The 16,123-nt window shown below is 36.4% G+C and overlaps 1 protein-coding gene across 2 annotated transcripts in view; it reads left to right on the top strand.

Moving 5' to 3' along the window:
* The window catches only part of actr3b (actin related protein 3B), a 19,092-nt gene extending 9,597 nt beyond the window's left edge, over positions 1–9,495 (top strand). For both annotated transcript variants that reach the window (XM_084103251.1, XM_084103252.1), the window contains exons 8-13: positions 1–58; positions 475–648; positions 737–829; positions 4,389–4,514; positions 6,816–6,899; positions 6,994–9,495. The exon at positions 1–58 is cut by the window's left edge and continues 86 nt beyond it. In XM_084103251.1, coding sequence (XP_083959377.1) covers positions 1–58; positions 475–648; positions 737–829; positions 4,389–4,514; positions 6,816–6,899; positions 6,994–7,089 — 631 coding nt within the window. In that variant the 3' untranslated portion in view covers positions 7,090–9,495. The remainder of the gene's footprint in view (positions 59–474; positions 649–736; positions 830–4,388; positions 4,515–6,815; positions 6,900–6,993) is intronic.
* Positions 9,496–16,123: the final 6,628 nt, after the last annotated feature.

Below are 16,123 nucleotides of genomic sequence, written 5' to 3'. Positions count from 1 at the left end.
AGATAGAGAGATCGGCGTTCCTCCAGAACAGTCACTGGAGACCGCAAAAGCTGTTAAAGTGGGTAATAGCAGGGATGATATTCCTTTCTCTGGTATACCTCATTCTGATTGGTTAGTCGTGACATTGAGTGGTCAAATATTTTGATATAATGACCAGTAAACTTATATTTCACATTTCCTGTCCAATATGACTGTCCAATGTACAGTCAGTGCAGAGGTTCTGAATACCTTGTCTGGGTTAATTTTATTAGTATAGCCAGTAGACTGTGCATTATCCCTTACTTATCCTCCTATTTCTCTCTTTTACATGTTTTCTTTTTTTAATAATCTGAATCAGAGTGAGATGATGTTCTGTAAACCCTTGAAATAAATAAAAAAATCAGCAGTGTCACACTTACTCTATCATATTTATATGTAATACAACTTTTGTACTCCTTATCTGTATTACTCTATTGTTTTGTTTGCTTTTTTTAGGAAAGGTATTGCTACATCTGTCCAGACATAGTGAAGGAATTCACAAAATATGACATGGACCCTGGCAAATGGATAAAACAATACAAGGGAATCAATGCTATCAGCAAAAATGAATTTCTAATAGATGTCGGATATGAGCGTTTTCTGGGACCAGAGATATTTTTTCACCCTGAGGTAGAAATACCACACTTTCTGAATTATTCAACATGTATACCCAGAATGACATTTGGAAACTGTAGTAAAAGGTCTTTTCACTCTGCAGTTTGCCAACCCAGACTTCTTGCAGCCCATCTCAGATGTAGTGGATGAAGTCATTCAGAACTGCCCTATAGATGTCAGAAGACCACTTTACAAGGTACAATACCATGCAATTCCAGAGGTTCTCTTTAATATAAATGCATACAATATTTTGGAAATGTTATTTGATAGTGAGGCTTGTTGAGGAGCCAATATTCTCAATGAAGACCAGGAGTCAAAGTTGGCATTCAATCAGTTGACAGAGAGTTTACTAAAGACACACTTCCAAAGGTGGTAGAAATGAATAAGAGGATCCAGCCTTGAACTAACTTAGGATACAGAAACACTAGTACTTGCAGTATAAGCATATGGGAAATCAGATTTGTACAGGTTCTGTTAACAGTACAGATAATTCTAGCAATGTCCAAACATGGTATTCTGTTCTTTACGCAAATTAGATTATCAGTGCATTTCTTTGTGGAACACAAACAAAGATGTTTTGAAGAATGTTGTTAACCAAACAGTTTTGGTCATCATTGATTTCCTATTACCATTATATACTACAAGAGTAGGGTAGTTTTACCCCTTCACGTTTACTTGATTATTCAAGATTTTTTAGCTTCAGTGGAAAGGAGTGTTAAACTCCACTCAGCACTTCCAAACACTTGAATCCTGTTAAATTTGTATTACATAAAGGAAATGACAACAGCGGAATTTAGTAAGTTAAGTAATTAGTGACAACAGCAGAATTTAGTAAGTTAAGTAATTAGTGATTGAGTGAATGATAACTGGAGATAATTTAGGCCAGCCATTGACATGGTATATATTTTTCTCACAATTCTGAGAAAAACGTATAAACTCGCAATTGTGACACAGTAGGTTACAGTGTGCACATCCAAAAAAAAAAAAAAAAAAAAAAAACAACTTTAGAGAAGGTGCTTGTCCAAAAAGAAACCAAAAAAGAATGAAAGGACAACACACTTCAAAAAAGAACAAAACCACTTGAAAACAGAAATGGTAGAAACTTTGTCTATCAGTGATATAGTTTGAGAGCACTGTGGCAATGTGCTGCCCTTTTGTTCTTTCCTACTGTCACAATACTGAGTGTTACAATTTGTTCTGTTCGTTTTTCTCTGTTGTCCTTACCTTTATACTGTCTATTGTTTAATAAATAAAACAGGTTAATGGGAGCTCAGCACACACCCATATCTGTAAAACAAAGTCACTTCATTCAAAATAAATTACAGTCATTCTTGCATTTCATTAAAGTGCACTTTGTTCAGTCACCCCTTTGACTGCATATTGCAGTTTTTGTTATGGTTTATAGTTTTCATAGTGAGATCAGTTCTTTTATTTGTCCAACAGGGGTCAGTGTGTATCCACTCTTGTCTGGAATAGAGAGAGCTTTAACTGATCCCTGCAAATGGGACTGAACAGCTCTGAAATAACCTCAGTATCCATTTCTATATCTCACAACTCTCAGCCTGAATAAATTGTCTTGACAAATTCAATTATGCACATTTATAATTAGTGCACATCTACAACACTGTGCACAGAAATGATTCTTATTTGCCTACAAAAGAAGCCTCACTATGGACTTTTTTGAAGGAATTGGACTGATTGTTTTGTTTTATTTTATTTAGTTTCTTGAGGTGTAAAAAATCTTGGCAACAAAAGCAAACTAATCAACAAAGGCCGCTGAGCAGCGATCGGCTCATCTAGGGTTGTCTGTAGAAATTACATCAGCCATCTGTGTTAGAGAATGTTACTTCTTAAATTAACATATTGCAATATTGTTTTACTTACTATTTTTTGCATTGTTATTTTTTATTATTACATTACTTTTGCATTAGTGCAAGAAACTGAAGTTGTCTCTCCTCTATAATGAAAGCTCTGTGTTTGGCATGTAGGCATATTTCATTATTAGAAGTGTTATTTTTTGCTATGAACAAATGTTTATTTCCCCGACATGGATTGCATGCTGTGACATTTAGGCTATGCTACGAAAACTTTGTTCTGACAACTGCAAAGTTTATGGCTACCCAAGACAGTTCTGTTATTTCCTCTACAAATTTCTAGTACTACAGGAGTTCACTTGAAAAACCTGGAATTATTTTCATATATCATCAGTATTTTGAAGTTTTTAAAACAAATATTGGAGCGGGCTGAAGGAAGAACTACAATAGCCATAATGCTTTCACATACAATAACAATTCCCATCACGCTTTCAGACCTTAAATATACCGATATTTCTCCCAGCATGCAAGGATGATTTTCAATTGCATTTTTATGCTTTGGACTATATATAGAACAAAATCAAAGTGAAACATATTTCGTTTACACATGTTCACACTTGATGTAGGACTGAGTACATGGATTGATTTTGTAGATATCTGCCATTCAAATCTGTGCATTAAGAGGAAATATATTTACATATTCACATAATATCTACATCTTGTGATGGCCCTGAAATGATTGTTTTAAGCATAGATATACATGAGCTGGTCATGCAAAGGACCTCACAAAATGTAAAGGCTGTTCTGTGCCTGCTCAAAATTCAGTGTAAAGGCGTAATACCACATAAAAGCCAGACTAAATTATGCCTTCTCTGACTGAAACTAGTATAAAAGCATGCAGTTGTAATTGCAATGTTAATATTTATTCCACCTTTGAGCAGCATTAAATTGTAAAGACTCTTAAATACCACTTCAGAAGCACTTCTTCTGTGCCATTTTTGCAATTTAAATGTGACATTATTTGATTATCATCTGCAGGGGGGATCAAGTCTTCAGGTAGAGAAATGAATTATGAATAAATTGAATTATGACAATTTAGTTTTAAGATCACCAAAGAAAAGAGAAATAAGGGAAATAAAGGTGCACGTCTCTTACCAGCTTCTGGTCTGCATTGTACTGTAGATTGAAAGCTGTTTACCTCAGTGAAAGTGTCCACTACCACAGTCCATCCACTTTTTTAAACTCATCAGTAAAGATGGAGGAAGCCAGCCTTTTATTCCCTAGAGAGAGAACCAGCATGTCCTAATCCAAATAGCAGGATAGCTCTCCTCAAGTTCGTTAAGTGAGGATTGAACCCTCAGCCCTGTAATGAAACTCACATCTCCTGCAGATACCCTGTTATAAGATGACCTCAGTCAGCCCATGGTCATTTATTCCCAGCATGCAACTCTGCTGGCCTTTGCCGACAATGTAACAGTAGTTTATTGCAGAAGTATATGTGAAAAAAGCTATATTTTGGTTTTATTTATTTATTATTTTTAATTAAAACACATTCTGTGGATTATAAGATTTATAAGTGGACAAAAACTGAACTATTATTTGTTTCCACAGAATTGCATTTCTTAGAATAATTTGCTATTACCAAGGCGGTTTCTTTTTCTTTTCATTTCAGTGATTTAATTTCTGCAGTGTTGTGGATTTTTATTTTGATTTAATTTTGATTTAAATAGTTTTTCTCAGCACAGGGATAGTAGCGTGGTGATGCTTTGTCTTTGTCATAATGAGTCCATTCAAACAGAAGCAAATTTGTGCATGAATATAGATGCTTTTGCATACATTTTTCCATGATTTATATACTTGAGTTATATGAACATAATAGGGGGGTGAACATAATGAAAACACAGATATATCAGAATTGTGTGTGCGTTTTGTGTGCATTAGAACATTGTCCTGTCGGGAGGCTCCACCATGTTTCGGGACTTTGGTCGCAGGCTGCAGCGGGACCTGAAGCGCGTGGTGGACGCCAGACTCAGACTGAGCGAGGAGCTCAGCGGCGGCAGAATAAAGGTCTCATCTCATTAATGTCTCAGAATTTCTCACCCCACCCTCACAATCATCATGTGTTGTAGTGCGTTTTGGATACTTACTCTGTTTTAAAACTTTTCCTTTCTTTTTTCACACACAGACGATAACATTATCAAAATGGATCTGTAAAAACTACTAAAAATGTTGTATTATGTATGCCAGGCCAGTAGTTGGCGATGACACTTTGTAAAATAACACTACCCGCCTATAGACTGAAGACGTTAAACGCGTGCGCATGACATCAGCGTTTTCACAAATTCATGTTTTTGTAGTTTACACAGAGATTATAACAGTATTGTTTTTGTTAAAGCTACACTGTGTAATTTTTTAAGTTGATTCTTAGCAAAAAACACTTTTGTTCTTTCAAAATGATATGTGCTCATTAATGTGTAATTACTTCTACCAACTAATCAAGTATTCTTGTAAGCGTAGAATCTGCCATTTAGAATACATACGAGCGAGTCGCTCGAATGGCGGAAGCCATGTTGTGCCTCCATCTTGAAAATACATTAGCCAAAGAGGGACATACCTGGAAATTAAAGCTTCGCCTTTCACGTTTTTACACTCAGTGGCGCCGTGAGGAATGCAAGGGGGAGATTACTCGCGACTGCCGGCAGATTTGAAATAATACGGCCACAGTATGAGTTAAAACGCCCTCGGAATGGGAGGGGCTAGAAAGTAATATTCAGTTGGTAGTCATAAACAATTTCACCGCTAGATGGGAGAAAATCCTACACAGTGTAGCTTTAAAGTTTGCATTTTCAGGCTAAAACGCATACAAGTTTTTCAGTTTTTAGTTGAAAACAGTGTCGTGTACACAGCCCCTTAACTATCCTGCTTCTTATAATGCCTCATTTTCCCCACATTTTTTTTTTCTCTTTCATTTTTGTAACAGCCCCGTGAGGCAACATTGCCTGGAAAAAAATGTGGTAAAAAATAACAACATCATACAGTATATCGTTACATTCCTAAAAGAGCATACATAAGCATTTCAAAGAATATTGTATATACCAGGGGTGCCCAATCCTGCTCCTGCCGATCGACTGTCCTGCACAGTTCATCTCCAACCCTAATCAAACACACCTGAAGCAACCAATTAAGGGCTGTTTCTCAATTCCAAGAACGCAAAGAACAGACTTGCGTTCTCTTTGAGACCGGTCTTGCCAGCCGACCTTGAAAGAACGAACTTGGAAGGACGCGAGAACACAGAACGCATCTTTATGAGAACTGAGATGTGCTGCGATCTTGCTGCTTAACTGACCATCTCGGCAAATAGCGATTTACGACCAAAGCGCAATAAATACAACACAATTCACAAACAAATGTCACAACCTATTAAACATTTCTTTCATATTATTATAGATATTGTTTTCATATAAGTTGAGAATATGTTGAGATTCTTTTTAATATGCTAATAAAAATACTGCCGCTTTCTTAAGGTCTTTATCACTTTATTAAAATGAAGCAAAAGAGACCAACACATGTAAACTTTCACGAGCTGTCACGTATATCGAGCTTGCTGCGGGAATCTCTCAAGTGAGAACGAGAAGTTTGAAGCTTACAGCCTTCCGTACGTCGACTGCCCGCAGCGTACGCTTCTGGGATTTTTAACGGTTCGATTCTCTCAAGTCTGCATTTGATGCATCCTCGATGTCAAGGACACATCCGGGCACTTCATGCGTCCTCTGTACTTGTGTTCTTGAGTATTGGAATTGAACTTCGACGGTTGATGATGACGTAGTACGAGAACACAAGGACACAAGATCACTGAAGAACGCATATTGAGAAACAGCCAAAGGTCTTCAGGATCACTTGAAAATTAAAGTCAGGTGTGTTTGATTAGGGTTGGAGATGAACTGTGCAGGACAGTCGATCGGTAGGAGCAGGATTGGGCACCCCTGGTATATGCATTTACTTGGATTCCCTTCACTTCGCTTTTCATTTCAAGTGTTTGTAAATTTTGAGTGGAGATATTTTAAATATACTGGATACATATTATACGAGTAGATATACAGACACAAATAAGCTGGTAAAACAAAAAATAGTTGTAATGCATAAAGTAATTGTCTGGTGCCTTTAATTGGATGCTTAATAAAACATTTAGTCTTGTAAGAACATAAAAAACAGGTATTTGTACATAGTCGCATTAGTAACCTTATTAATGTTGCAAGATGTAATTAACTTCCATAAATTGCAGATCCGTTATGTATTTCCTAACATTTTTTTAGAGACATTGTTGAATACATAGTGAAATTCTTTGAATACATCTGATTCCTCATCCAGCCCAAGCCCATGGAGGTGCAGGTAATATCTCATCACATGCAGCGATACGCCGTGTGGTTTGGGGGATCCATGTTGGCTTCTACGGTAATGCTCATACAGCATTATATGTCACAGTCTCTTTTTTGAATATATTTGTCACTTAACCACTGATTCATGTCCCTTTCTTAACATTCTATAGCCCGAGTTCTTCCAAGTCTGCCACTCTAAGAAGGACTACGAGGAATATGGACCCAGAATCTGTCGCCACAACCCAGTCTTTGGCATCATGTCCTAGTGCTGGTCTTGCACCCCGCTGTAAGCCTAGATATCAATTCAATCGATTTATCACCTCACCATACTACACTTTGATTGCCACTCCTCTTTGAAAAGGAATAATTCAGGCTTTGACAAGCTTAGAATAGAAAGAACAAAGCTTTTTGTCTATCAGTGAAAATGTCAAAGCCAGACACAAGGGTATTATGTGGATTGGATCTGGAGACTTGAGGCTTGTGCTTTTGATAGCAAGCGCTGAATGTTCAATATTGTAAATGCAGCAAAAGAGAGGAATTGAAGAATTGCACATTGATGCAGGCTGTGCAGGTGAAGCTATACAGTGGGGTCTGTTTATTTTTCCACTCATTTCAGTTTCTGTGTTTTGTTTGGATTTTAAAGGAATAGTTTGAAAATATTTGACAATTCTGTCGTTGTGTTGTTTCAAACCCATATGACTTGGTGTTGTCAGTGAAACACAAAATGCTGTTTAGGAGAATGTCCAAGCTGCTTTTTTTTCCTATAATGAAAGCATGCTGTGACTAGTGGCTGTTAAGCTCCAATAATAACAATACTATTAAATTTGTGAACAAAGGACTTCAATTTTGCTCTGTTCTTCTATCAAATCAAAATGACATCAGAGCCCAGTTGTTCAAAAGTTTGATCAGATTTTGGTTTATTGATTGGATCAAATCTTAAAAATGGGTTGTTCAAAATAATAAGAAAAACGGATTCTAAAATTGGATTAGATTACATAATCCAATCTTGGTTTTGATTTGGATCAAAAAAAAAAAAAAACTTTATTATCCTTATCTCAGCAGAAGGGTGCATTCAGGATGGATTTCAGGAACAAAATGTAGTAGAACTTGGTCAAATATTACAATGTTTGTATCTTTGACACAGTTACAGCTGTCAAATTTATAGCATATTTATAGCTGTCAAAACGCATTTAATTTTAACTGTCATGCTGTCATTTTAACTGTGATGATCATTAGAAATGAAGCAGTTAAAAGTAGTTTCTAACAATTGCATCCCTCATTGCTTGTATATTTTTATTTGTTTGTTGTGGATCAGATGAGGGGTCTAATGGTCTTTTCCATTTGTCCTCGGACATGGGAAATTCGCAGGCCCCAGTAGGAACTTTTAACTGGAATGCCTCCTCAAGTAGGATTTGTGACTGGGGAAATCAGGGGAAGCGCAACAACCCCGAGATGGCTGCTCAGCACATCAGTTGTGAAATATTGTTTATTAGCACTTCTGTTTGTCTGTGTCTCAATAAACTCAGTGGTCCGCACAGTACTATCCAACCTCTGTGGACATGATACTTCAGCAGTATCTGTGCAAAATATAGCTTTTTATGCGTTCCATCTTTGTTTTCTGATCTGTTAACGCGGTCAACTCAGCTGTGACATTCACAGTTTCTCCATCCCGCATCCTAGGTAAATGAAGTGGAGTATTCAAATGCAAATTTTACGCTGAGTGTTCTACCTGTTGTTTTTTACATAGCTAGTAGCCTACATTGTGATATGTAGTCCCATTTAGAGCACTGGAAATCCATGCTACATTTACGGCATGCCATGATTACCGTTGTCTCAAGATGACAGCACGTGACGTTCTATTCGTCTGTTCATTCGGCTGTTCACGTCCTCGGATTGGGAATTATGCGTTTCTATGGGACCACTAGCAACGCCTAAATGAATCTGAAGCAGTCAGTTGGTACAAGGAGGACCTCTCAAACAATTCCTCAAAACATCTTACAAGCTGTAATTACGAGCTCTATGAGAATGTGAACGCTTTTTACAAGTTGAAATCATGTGATTGTGGTAATTACGACATGGTGTGAATGCACCTCCAGATTTGGTAATCAAGTTTGTATCAGGCTGATTCAATCCAATGTTGCTTTCAAAAACCAGTACAAAAGTAAGATGGATTAACTGATCCTGGATAGCAAAACAGGGGAATCCAGATCATTCTGAAAATCTTTGAACAACTGGGCCCAGAACTTACATGGTCAAACAGATCATTTTTCTGGTGCATGGAGCTTGATAGACATGATCATTAGCTATATCTCAAAACTTTTCCTTTTGTGTTGCATGGACAAATGTTCATAGTTTGAAAGACAAGGAGTGAGTAATGGTTTTGGACACTACTACGAGTGGCTACCCCTTCAAATTGTGCACTATGTAAAGGTACAGGGGACAATTCCAAGCACAGCCCGAACCTTCCAGGCAGGCGTGCTGGGGCAAGGTTGGACAGGATTGGGAAGATTTTTGCTGTGATCTGTATGCATGTAGGTGCCTGAGATTGTTTCGTATCAGCAGTCATGAATGAAAAGTAGAATGTCACTGAATTGTACATACATAGAGTTTTCTATATTATATGATGGATTATTTGAGAATTAGTTTATATTTGTATTAAAGTGAAAATGGATTTGTGGGCAGTCAATTAACATAACTATGAATTTGAAGCAGTACAGTATATTCTTACTGGATATAGTATATATAGCTGATGTAAGTGGAAATATATATTAAATTATTTTTGTCCAAAAGAAAATGTACTTTATTTTATCCAATAGCACACTATTTATGTATGTTAGTTCAACACATTGCAGTGAGAAGCATGGAGTGTGATACCTTAGCAACCATGTTTGCCAAGAAAAAATCTGCAGTTTAAGGCTAATGTGAATTAAAGCTCCTCTATCTAACAGTTCCTAAGCTTTTTTTTTTACACATCTCTCCTTCAATCTGTCTTTTCTCCCACCCTATTTGCATCTCATTTGGTTGCTTTGCTTAACACACAGTTTGAATAAGTGCTCTATTAAAGAAATAGTTTACTTTCATAACTTTTTTTCTTGTCAGTAATTCAGACTATAAAAGCTATTCTCTTCATCTTTTAGTACAAGACACATTTATTTGTACCAAAAACAATTATAACATAAAAGTACATTTTATTAACCCACGTTATCTCAGATAGGAGCACACTTCAAAGTAATATCATTCACTTATTAGAAAAATGGTTCTAAACAGGACCAGATTAGAGTTTTTCGGTTAGTGATAATAGCAAAACCGTTTTTGGTGCTACACTCTTAAAAATCAATTATTTTATTTGCATTGATTGTTCCAGGAAAACCTTTTAACATTAATGGAACTTAATACCTAATACTAAACCATTTGGAACCTTTATTTTTTAAGAGTGTAAATATCCCTTGAGAGTGTAAAGAACCTTTTTAGTAATAGTTTATTTTCATATATAATATAATATAATATAATATAATATATGGTTTCACTTTATTTTGATGGTCCCTTTAACACATTCTGTTGACTATAAGTAGCATCGCACCTACATAACTCTCATTAGAGTATTAGTAGAGTATTAGTAGACTGGTAGGGTTAAGGTTAGAATAAGTTGACATGTAGTTGTAAAGTTACTTATAGTCAGTAGAGTGTCTGTTGGAGGACCATCACAATAAAGAGTTATCAGATATTAAGCAGACAGTACACTAATACTCTAATGAGAGTTAGTTGACATGTAGTTGCAAAGTTACTTATAGTCAACAGAATGTTCAAAAGGGACCATCAAAATAAAGTGTTACCATATATACATGCATACATACATACATACATCTCATTCTTATCTCACACTTGCTGTCACCTTGATCTGCATGCAGATTGTTGTTTTTTTGCAACAGGACATTTTCTATGCCATAAAATATGTCTTTAATAAAAAAAATAAAAAAACATGATATATCTTACCTTTCAAACAATGTGGAAGCAAAACAACCTTATACAGCTGTGTTATCTTTGCAAGCACATATACTATTATTTAGTTCAGTTTCTGCAGTCTTTCTTTTTATTATATAATTAGCATCAAACAAACAATATACTTCTTATTCACAGTGATTAAAGTATATTTAAACGAAAAGATAAAAAAAAATATTGCACAACCACCAAATATGGCGATTTGCAAGTATGTAAATCGCCGTTAAACAAAATAATAAGAAAGAAGTAGTATGGCACGCTCAATCCGTTGCTCTGTTGAGAATGTCTTGTGTGTTAACCATGAACATACTCAGCATATCTCAAGCAAGGTTTGGGTTAATCAACTGAGAGTTCAGGGTGTTTGACGGTAAGATTACCTTGCTTTCTGGAATACCCCCTTGGTCTTATAATACAATTTTAAAAACAACAACAGCATGGTACTTTTCATTAACATAGCAAAAAAATACAATTGACATTGAACATGAATAAATACATGAAGATATAAAACAAAATAGAAACACAAAATAAAATAAATAATGAAGGCAAATTTTCAGTAGTTGGGTGGTTAAAGAACCTTTTTTGTGTGTGTGTGTGTTTTTGCTTTGTGCATCATGTCTGTGCATCATTTCGCCTTTTTCAGAAGGTTATCTAAAAGCTAATCCCCTCCTATGAACGTCCATTAACACCTCAAAGGTATTTGCTTCTCTTTGCACATCTGACTTCATACTCGCCTTTGATCAGACACAAGGCTCCGCATGACAGCTTGTCGACAGCTGCTGGTAAACTAACATTACCACAGGTGTGCCTGCATTTGTTTAATGATAGCATGATATCACTGGCCACAGCCAGAAAGAACAGTGAACTTTTGAAGCACATGTCAATAGGGATCTATTTATTGTGATCTTTAGAGTGAGTGCACCTTCAGAAAGAAGTCTTCAAGGTGGAATTGCCCTCAAATGTTTATCTTGTTTATTTCTAGAACGTTTTTCATCCTTTTGAGAGCACTCACCAGTTTCTCATATGATAGAGTGCAGCCTGGCCTGGGTAAATCAATAACCTTAGTGAAAATTTGGCTGTCCTCTCCTTTATTATAAAATAGCCATTTGTGTGTTAGCCTTGAACCACACTGTCCCACAATGAGCATGGGAAATCATTTAGATGTTCCAAAGACATTGTGCTATTTGTGACAGAACATTTCCACACTTTATTTTTTACATTTTATCATTTATTAATTTTAAAAACATTACATTGTATCTCCTACAATAGGTTTACATGCATCCAAGGTCAAAAAACACTTTAATTTTCTCATAATATACATTGTACATCACCTCATTTCTCAAAGAGTCTGAAAATGGTTCATTTGAAGATTCAGGGATTCAGGGAGTCGGTATATCGTGTAAATTCGGGCATAAGGACAGTAAAGGACACTGGCTCACTACACATTAGGACACTGATGACCATATTTCCGGAGACATTACAACATCCTCGTTCTTGTACAACATCATTACTGGTATTTACAAACAGCAGAACTGATATCTTTCTGACATTATGTTTAATGTTATTTAGTGAGTTGGCTCACGTGATTTATGTTTCGCACTTCAAAACTTCCGTTAAGGGACATAGTTTTACACGGTGCATTGTGGGACATTTTAGGGAACGAATGTTTCAGTGCACTTGAAGGATTTTCTGATTGAGACAGCCCTTAAAATGGCCGACTCCCTGATCAGTGCCCTGACTATTGAACTAGGGAGCTGATTGAGACGCACCCTCACTCTCTCTTAACCCCTCCTTTCTGCAAGCCTACTCTGCTCTGATTGGTCAGATGGTCCAGTCTGTTGTGATTCTACGGCTTGCAGCGCATGTTGGAAATGAAACGTCTATTAACATATCTGAATTTCAGCTCAGGAAGCTTCCTCAGCGCTTGATACACAGTGATACGAAGGCATCATTTTTCATGTCAATTCCAGTGCAAGTCTTCATCCTTTTGAATTACATGCAAAGTGGATTCACAGCAGTGAAAACAGCTTCTTCTTGACATGTCGACAACACGAACCAAACTCTTTCAGGTCCATAGGCTGGCATTATGCAAATGTATTAAATTGCTATGTAGGTTTGGTGAGACTGGGAGTGCTGACGACTCGTTTCAGCAATTCAGAATTGATTATTTTTATGAGAAAATAACTTTATTTGTCTTGCACTTTGGTCTTTAAAACTTTGCAGACCTTTTACATTCACAAACAGCTATATTACACACTACATGAAATGTAATATTCGGAAAATAGGGGAACTTTAATGAAATAATATTTAAAATGTTTTACATTTATCTAGTCAGGGACAGAGAGCAAGTATGTGTCTAACATAGTTTGGCCTTTTTTTTAGCTAAAGGCTGCTTCACTTTTTTTGCGTACGCGAGGGTCAGCGTACAGTGCGCGTGGTGCGAATTTCGTCATCAGATGAGTATGCGCACCCCCGGCCTGTTCAAACTTTTTATTTCATTCCAAGAGAGCTTTTTCGAACTCTACCTTTTCATTATGGAGCAAGACAATATTAATGGCTGTAAACTTACTTCACTTGGCCTTATTGTCAGCTGCTTCTGCGTTTTCAACATCAGTCAGTAAGCTCTGTTATTTGTTGTTCGATCTTTTTGTATGTCTATTTCTGTTGTTTGTCTCAATGCCAGGGGTCTAAGAGACATTACTAAACGGAAGAATTTGTTCCTGTATATCAAATCGTTCAAAACAATACCACACCATTGTCAGTGGTACTGCTTTTTGGAGAAATCACAATGACGTTTGGATGGCTCATGGTTCGGAGCATTCAGCTGGAGTTCTGACATTGAAAAACCTTTTTGCTGGGGTTGTTTTGCATCATTTAGCGACCCAAATGGACGTTTTATGCTAATGGTCATTTGTTTAAATAATACTGTGGGAATACTCATTAATATCTGTGGTTGTAATTCTCAGGAGAATGACTTACTGCTTGAAGCGATAGAAGAGAAAATTCTGCTGTTGCTTAATGCATACCCAAGTGTCTTAATTTTCATTGGTGGGGACTTTAATATTGTGCCTGGTAATAATCTTGATAGACTGCTGCCTAAACAGTCTGCCTCTACTAATTCTAAATTAAAGATATTAATGGATAAATTTGATATTATTTGATATTAGTTGGTGTAACAAAAGTTGTTCTATCTAGACAGTCCCGTATAGACCACTGGCTTGTTTCACAATCTGTCAGGAATTTTAATGTTGCTGTTAGCATTCTACCTTCCCCTATGACTGATCATAAAACAACTCTTATCCAATCCTCTCTATTTATCTTCTTCAAGACCTAGAGCCTCTTATTGGAAGCTTAACTCTTGTCTGATTAAGCATGACCAATTGAGACCAATATTTTTTGATTGAATATTACTGGATCAAAGCACAAAAGGAAAATAAATACGGCCTCAATTGGGAGCTTCTTAAACACAAAGTTAGCAAATGTGCTAGAAATTTTGGCAGCCATTTAACTAAACTTAAAAGACGTGAAGAGGAGAATGTCATTTCTAAAATAATAACTCTTTGTGGTAAAATGCAGGATGGTTTGTCAGAAGCTGAGTCAGTGGAATTTATTGATCTGCAAACTCAGTTAGACTCAATATATAAGGCTGAGGGCTCTTTTATCCACTCTAGAACAAGATGGCTAGAGCAAGGAGAGCAAAGTACAGCATATTTATTCAGAATAGAAAAGAATAATTCTAGAAATGTTACTTAACTCTTTAAATATCAATGGTACTAGAATTTCTGATTCTAAGGAAATTGGCACATTTTGTGCAAACTTCTATTCTAATCTACAAGTCTAAATATTGCAAGGACTCAGTGTAGCCCCTCCGGTTCGAACTGCCCGCTCTAAGTGGGACTCGAACCCGGGCCTGTCCGCATGGGAGGCGGGCGCTCTAACAAGGAGGCAAAGACCTCAGTATCTAGCGTCAGTCGCTAGAGTGCCTCTTGAGATTAGGGGAGTGAGGTTTACACACACAGCTCTCACTGGCCTACTGGTCATTATCTAATGAAGATAAGATCACCTGAGATAGTGATATCCATTGATGAAGTAATTGAGTCTATTGAAGCTCTTAAGAACAATAAATCTCCAGGCACAGATGGGCTGACAGCCGAATTTGACAAAACGTTTGCTCTAGAGTTAGTTCCTTTCTTGCTTGAGACTTATTTGGAGAGTAGCCTATTGCTTCTGAGACACTTCCAACTTCCTTATCACAGGGATTACTTACTTTAAAACCTAAACCTAAGAAAGATATTCTAATCTGTTTGTTAAACTGTGATTATAAGATATTAGCCTTGTTACTGTCTAAAATACTTTTTGTGTTCTGGGTACAATGATAGATGAAACTTAGTCAGGTTTCAGGCATATTGTCAACAATAAACGCCTTGTTTTAGATTTGTTAGACTATTGTGAACTGATTAGGGATAAAAGTTTCCTTTTTTTAAAGATTTTATAAATCCTTTGATTCCCCTGAACATGAACTTATTTTACAGACCCTGTATAAGTTTAGTTTTGGTGATTTCTTTTGCAAAACTGTCAGAACTTTATACAAAAAATGGCAACTGCTGAATTAATCTTAAATCGGGCCCTTCTCCAAGGTTTAATGTGTTTAGAGGGGTTCACCAGGGTTGCCCGGTATCACCTTACTTGTTCTTAATAGCTGCTCAACTCCTTACTTCTTCTCTGTTGAATAGTCAATTACAAGGGATTAACATAGCTGATAAACATATTTGTATAACCCAATTAGATGACATCACACTCTTTAAAAAAAAAAAAAAAAAAATCAGATCGCTATCGCTCTTAAGAGTTCTCTAAAGCTGCTGGTCTATCTTTGAACTTAAATAAATGTGAACTCCTTCCCATAAAGTCTTGTTCTGCTCCATTCCTGCACAATATTCCTGTTAAGTCCCAAGTTAATTATTTGGGTGTAATCATTTATAAGATGACAATGCGAGAGGAAAATTAAACTTTGATCCAGTAATTAGTAAAGCTAAGAAAAAGTTAAATTCCTGGCTCCAAAGAGACTTGTCTTTAGGCAAGGCAAGGCAAGTTTATTTATATAGCACATTTCATACACAATGGCAATTCAAAGTGCTTTACATAGAAGAAATTAAAATAATAAAAACAAATAATAATAATTAAAACAGTTTAGAAAAATAAAATACAGTACAGTACAAACAGTCGGACGAACAGCGGCACAGTGCTCATTCAGTAAATGCATAGCTAAACAGATGTGTTTTGAGTTATCTAAACAGATGTCTTTAT

The sequence above is a fragment of the Abramis brama genome (assembly GCF_963993115.1).
Source record: "Abramis brama genome assembly, chromosome: 24".
Lineage (NCBI taxonomy): Eukaryota > Metazoa > Chordata > Actinopteri > Cypriniformes > Leuciscidae > Abramis > Abramis brama.
Note: the sequence above shows the minus strand (reverse complement) of the source record. Positions and strands in the feature narration are given on the sequence as shown.